Below are 6,210 nucleotides of genomic sequence, written 5' to 3'. Positions count from 1 at the left end.
GGTACCCATTTGCTATACTGACCTGGGTGGAGAGTGGGAAATGTGAATGAAACGCACTGCCAAAGGACGCGGGTGCCCCAGAGGGATTTGAACACCGTACCTTGTGGTTTACAGTCCGGAGACTTCTCAACCGAGCCACAATACCGCTATAAGGTATCACGTTTACTTTTTAGTTAGCAATGACCATCAACAACCTCCCAGATCTGGCAGTACATGGCACATACGTATCATTTGCCGTTTCCACCGATATTATGCCGCGTTAGTCCTGCGAAGTTGCCATCAGGTCCCTATTTCCGGATCCTCTGACTAGTGTTTTAGTTATTGCAAAATATCAACCGTAGGACATCGTCCTACATTTTGATTAATATTATTTAGAAAAGTTTAAAAGACGTCAGCATCATGTTTCGTCAACGTCTAAGGTCTCGTAATGCCCTGATGTTGCCCATTTCAACCCCAGAGTTCTCGACTTGGGACCTCGTCTGAGTTTATCGTAGTCATTGACGTCTGCTGCTTCTAACGCAGCTGTCTGACCCTTGGTGTCGGGCGGACCTGAGGGTTTTACACTGGTAGCATGGTTCAGCTTCCCGTACATGTCCGGTTCCCCCTCAATGCTGTGACGGAGTGAGCTGTACCCACTCGAGTTTTCTGAATCATCATCTTTGTTGGTATAACCCGACGAGAGGCGGCGGTTCCCGACCCCATCGCCGCAGCTCGTAAAGAGTTTGGATGTTTCTCGAAGATTGCTCTGCTTCACCAGAGCTAAGACGTTCCCTGGTGTGAGCGTACCCACACCTTTGACACGATTCTCCTTCAGACTTGAACCTACTCGACAAGCCCACGTTCTTGACTTGTTCTGTTGTTTCTGATTAGGATCTGCATACAGCGGGGCTGAATCTCCAGTACCTTGATGTTCAAGTGTAAAGGCGTGGTAAGCTCCATGGAGGTTGTCCTCAGCGTCGTTGTTATTTTTTGGGCTGTTCTTGGCGTCCAACAGCTCTTCGCAGTCGGTGTCAGGTTTTCTTAGCTTGTTGACCACGGCGTATTGGGGAACAATCTTCATTGAGCCACCACGTTTCACGGGACTTCTCTGCTTTCGTTGGGATTCGTTCAAGCTTCTTCTGTTGTTGATGAAAGCAGCGTGTACTTGGTTGTTTTGTAGATCCGATCGTATCGTCTCTTCCGTCTTTGAGGTGACTCTCGCGAACGGTGTTCCCGGAATATCCGATATTTCCACATAAGGTCCATCTAAAGAAGACATGAAGAAAACAAACACAAAAAGTTTAAATAGTTTGATAATTGCATTATGACAAGTACAATTAACTTTCCATCTTTCAAATAAAGCAACACTTTGTCACTTCCATCTTTAGATGTCATTTAAATATAGATTTAGATTGCATTACAACAACGTTGGCATATCGTCGATTATGACCTTTAACATGTCTAATTATACATGATTTAAGCAAATGGAGAAAGCAAGAAAAAAAATATAAAGAAAATACGGTCTCGACCAAGACGACCAAGACAGTGTATTAAATACGTTAGTTTGAGTCTTTCAAAATCATGTTCCAATTTAATATTTATGTCGCTGTGTCAAGAGCTGCCATTGCGCCCTCTGCAGTGCACCAGGTCCTGCTCTGAAATCGCATCCTTCCTGTTTGTTTTTCGTCCGCGTATTCTTAGATTTGATACATGTATCACCACATCAAAATTCGAGTTCCTACCCCCCCCCCCCGATTTTGACTCTTAATTGTCAGAAGTGACAGGTACTGTCCCATCCCCGGAGATCACAACGAAATTTTTGTCTTTATCTGTCGGATGCTTCATTTTGTTCTGTTTACTGTCTTGAACCGCGCCATCTCTTGATTTAAAGCCAACAGCTATTTTTACTTTTTTAGTTAATTTTTCAATATTGATACAGATTCATAGCAGCTTTTAAATTCTTATGCCTTGAAATCATGAATTTCGTGTCTGTTGTTCATTAGCTGCAAATATTTTTCCTTCTGTCTCTTTGTTATACTTCGTACTCTACATGTATAAATGTTTACATTACCGTGCTTGAATTAGGTAATGTGGCTTTATTTCAGTAGTTCTCCTCACTCTGGGATATTTCTCTGTTCACTAATTGTTATGTTTATGAATACATTATTATAATATAATGTACATTTTCAAATCGAGAGTGGAGAAAATGCGAAATTTAGAAATCAATCATAATCACAATAAAATGAATTTAAGTCGTTGTATTCGGTTCCAGACAACAAAAATAAGAAGACTTATAATTGCACTTATTCATCTCATGTAAATACATGAATGTTATTCACCTTTTCGAGATAATCTCTTGAATTTCTTGGATGCCTTGGGGTTTGGTTTGGTGACAGCAAGCGCTAAGGCGTGTGCTGATGCTTTCTCTGTTGACATTCTCTTCATCTCGAGCTTAGTCGTATCCTTCGGCTGGTGGTTAGTTCGGAACCGAACAGAGTCATGAAATCTGCGAACATCAAAATTGAAAACAAGAAGGATGAGGGAAGGAAAATGAAGGATAAAGTGATTATTCAAAATACGCGACATTATCTACATTCTATAACGAAAAACAAAATCATATTGCCACCATGTCGATGTCACGATTTCACTGTTTTGCTTTGGGCCTCATTATTCCGACAATGCTTATTTAAGAAATCGAACTCCATTGTAAATCTATTTCCCATTTTAAAGAATATCACGTCTTAAAAAAACCCTAGTCATCAAAAGTATATTTCAGAAATGCCTCTGGGGAATACTTTGATGAGTAATAAAATTCTTCTTTAGACACACACGTACTCTTAAAAGCAGGTGTTATAGATTTATCATACTGTATATAAGTGTAGCCAAGTATTAATTTGGAAATCTACAGACATTATGGATTAGTGTCTATCATTCTGTGGGGCTCTAATACGTGCCGTTGAAACAATTGCGGAAACAATGGAAATGGTTAAAAGAAACAGGTGATTTAAAAAAACGACAGGGAGTTGGTAGGAGGGATAAGGGGTGTCGGAATAATAGTTTGATGAGATAGGATCGGGTTTATTTCGGGAGTTGGCAACAGCGTTGACTTTGAGAATGATAATTTGCGATAGTGGCGAATGAGTCAATTAGGACTAAATCGATGTATGCTGGGAATGGGTTGGGGAGAGGGGGCCAGTTGCTGCCTACAAAATAACCTTTCGACTAGAAGTTTCTCTTGATCCATCCATTACCTCTCTATATGCAATAACTGGCTTCCCAATGATCTGATGGTCGATTTTAAGTTTAATTGCCAGCTATTTGGATGAAACATTTACATCTTTTAGCAAATAGAAAACCAGCTTCTCTCACTTCCATTTTCATCAATACTGAAACCAGTAGGTTTCCATAGCCATTGAGTTTATAAACACTGTTTCTCGATAGAAGTCGTGGAAAGGGAGCCTCATTAATATATCTCTTAATTCCGTCCTGTTATTTTTTCCTTCAGACTTGAACCTACTCGACAAGCCCACGTTCTCGCTTGTCAAAATAAATAAATATTCTAAAAACTGAACATGCATCTGTTTTAATCGTAACATGATTATCTAGGGATTGGGAACACATCAGTCTATCGGCAGAATGCAAAATTACAAGAAAAAAGCCGTATATATCATCCTCATCGGAAGCATATTAACATTCCCTAATTTGTTAATTGGTTGATTATCTGCAGATTTTCCTTTCATAAAACAGATGATGCATACGTCTTCTAATCTTATGCCCACATTCCCGCAATATCTTTATAATTGGAGTTTCTTCCTCAACATTCTTTTTTTCAAACCAAATTGTTAAATAGCAAATCACGACGAGCAATTCGCATTAACTTCAAAATGAATTTTAGATTTCATCATGGATGTTATCGGGGACGAATTCTTACCCAGGTTGGACCTTGTTGCGCTTCCTTTTCCTTCTACTGATGAAAATCAGCACGAAGGCTACTACAGCGGTCAGGGTAATGACCCCTGCAACACCAGACGCAATCAGAGGCAACACACGATCCACAGCCGGCCCCTTGTAATCAGGATTCACCTCAAAGTAGCCTCCTTCCTGATCTATGAGTACCTCATCACGATGACCAGACTGGCCCTTAGACGCTCCAGAGCCTTCCTTGATAGGGTAGCCACCCGAAGATCCTCTGGGAGACACATCGCCGAAAGACGCCCTCACCGTTTGTGTTCTGACTGTCGTTGGGCCTCTTGTGGACGTCTGAGGAGGCACTGGAGTAAGGGGGGGGGGGGGCGCAAGCATAAAAGCATACATCATGTCAAATCATTTTCCAATGTTAGTCAAGCAAAAGTATACTGACCTCATTGTGGTTATGGTACATGGAACCCTGGTGCGATAAAAGATCAAAACAATGGTGAAAGTTGTAGACATCCTTTCAAATTAACAACGATAATTCCCAAGCGTACAGTCACTACGAAAAAAACAAGAAGAGACAATCTTTCTTCCAAAGAAGGGGCCTGTCAGGGAATAGGGGAAACCACAGTCGATCGTGACTCCATTAAAAGCAAATTAACTGCAGACATAGTTCATGAGAGTTAGTAAAATATTGAGAATACAGAATGAAATTTCCATGGAAATTATTTTTCACTGAACTACCAATTGGACTTCGCCAGGATCATGTAAATAATTATGTCGTACTTGTCCAATCGTATAGAGGTTCTTATAATTATGGTCTATATCAGATGATACTCTTCATTTTGTTTGACTTTTTATAGACATATTTTCTACTCTATATTTCCACGATATAGCCTTTTTCTGATCAGTGAGTACCTTATTGCATTTTTAAAAAGAAAAAAAAATGGTCTTCGGACGCTCCTTTATGGTCGAGTAATTATAGTCGAATGTGATATCAGATCAAAGTATTCCAGTTGTTTCAGTCCCTGCGACCATAATATTCCGAATTGCTGAATACATATAGTGTAAAATTGACCCAGAGTAAATTTGTCTTGGAATTCTAGAGCGATTGTTCTTGGACATTCTAGAACATTTCTTTTTCATTCAGAACATTTCCAAAGCACTTATTATTTAGAACATTTCCAGAGCATTTGTTTTTTCGAACGTTCCTATTTGACAAAGGACACATATCTCAAGTCACTCCCAAGCGTCATACCGATGAAACTGTTCCCAATTTCATCCGTTACTAAATAGGTGCTGAACGATAGACTCATACCTGCCCCCTTTAACCCTAATGAGATCCAGTATGTGTGAAATCTATCACATTTTGAATTATCATAAACAAAAATCTCATCTGCATGAGATCATAACAATATCACAGTTTCTAACCTTATTCTAACGATGACATCGAGCTGAATCATGTGATATGTTTCCATGAGGATAATCGAATCATAACGATCTAGCTTTCCTAAAAATTATTAATTTATGTTAAGATTTTTTTTTGGTGACATCACGAATTCAAACACTTCACTATATTTGGAGTGTATTTTGTATCAGAATGATGGAAAGATTTGTATGATGTTTCTGGCACATTGGAATGTTTCAAAGAAATTATAAATACTTTAGATAATTATTGTTTAGATTTTCTAGCTATATATTTACGGTTCATTAGAATTTCGTTCTTTTCCAAAAGATAAATCATCAGAATTCCAAACAAACGTACGTGTCTTCATGCAGTAGGTTTCGCTTCCCCAAATATGGAACCTAACTGGCTTTGGGTCTCTGTTCTATTCTTGAAACAAAGTTCGTGCCTCCTTCTTTCGCTCCAAGATAAAGGGGGATGAGAGATGTGGAACTACCATTCACGGTTCAGAAGCGAGTCAGAGGAAACTGAATCATTCGTGTTCTTAAGACGAGACCAGAGGCATTATTGACTACAGATCCGTATAGCGTGTTCCCACTCTTCGTCTGTCCTGACATCATCCATGTTCTTATTGACGAGACTGGAGGCATAATTAACTACAGATCCGGTAGTGTGTTCTAACTTGTCGGTTGTTCTGACATCATCCCACTTTCCTGCCTGGTCCCCGTTGCCTATCTTAAACCGTAGTCACACCGAGGAAATCGATTGCAGACCGATCAAAGCTATGGCATTATATGCAATGCAAGTCTTATCAGTCAAAATAGATTCGGTGAGACTGTGGCTGTACACATACCATCACGACTACGACAGGTTGTGGTTTCTTTCGAATATTTATTTTTACCCTCGAATACTTT

At 39.6% G+C, this 6,210-nt stretch overlaps 1 protein-coding gene across 1 annotated transcript in view; it reads right to left on the bottom strand.

The window, feature by feature from the left end:
• Positions 1-375: 375 nt before the first annotated feature.
• Positions 376-6,210, bottom strand: part of LOC121411544 — a 32,167-nt gene continuing 26,332 nt past the window's right edge. Inside the window, exons 4-6 of the mRNA XM_041604332.1 lie at positions 3,911-4,250; positions 2,319-2,485; positions 376-1,245 (exon numbers count right to left, since the gene is read on the bottom strand). Of these exons, the coding sequence (XP_041460266.1) occupies positions 398-1,245; positions 2,319-2,485; positions 3,911-4,250 (1,355 nt within the window). The 3' untranslated portion in view covers positions 376-397. The remainder of the gene's footprint in view (positions 1,246-2,318; positions 2,486-3,910; positions 4,251-6,210) is intronic.

Source organism: Lytechinus variegatus, chromosome 3 (genome assembly GCF_018143015.1).
Source record: "Lytechinus variegatus isolate NC3 chromosome 3, Lvar_3.0, whole genome shotgun sequence".
NCBI classification, from domain to species: Eukaryota; Metazoa; Echinodermata; class Echinoidea; order Temnopleuroida; family Toxopneustidae; genus Lytechinus; species Lytechinus variegatus.
Note: the sequence above shows the minus strand (reverse complement) of the source record. Positions and strands in the feature narration are given on the sequence as shown.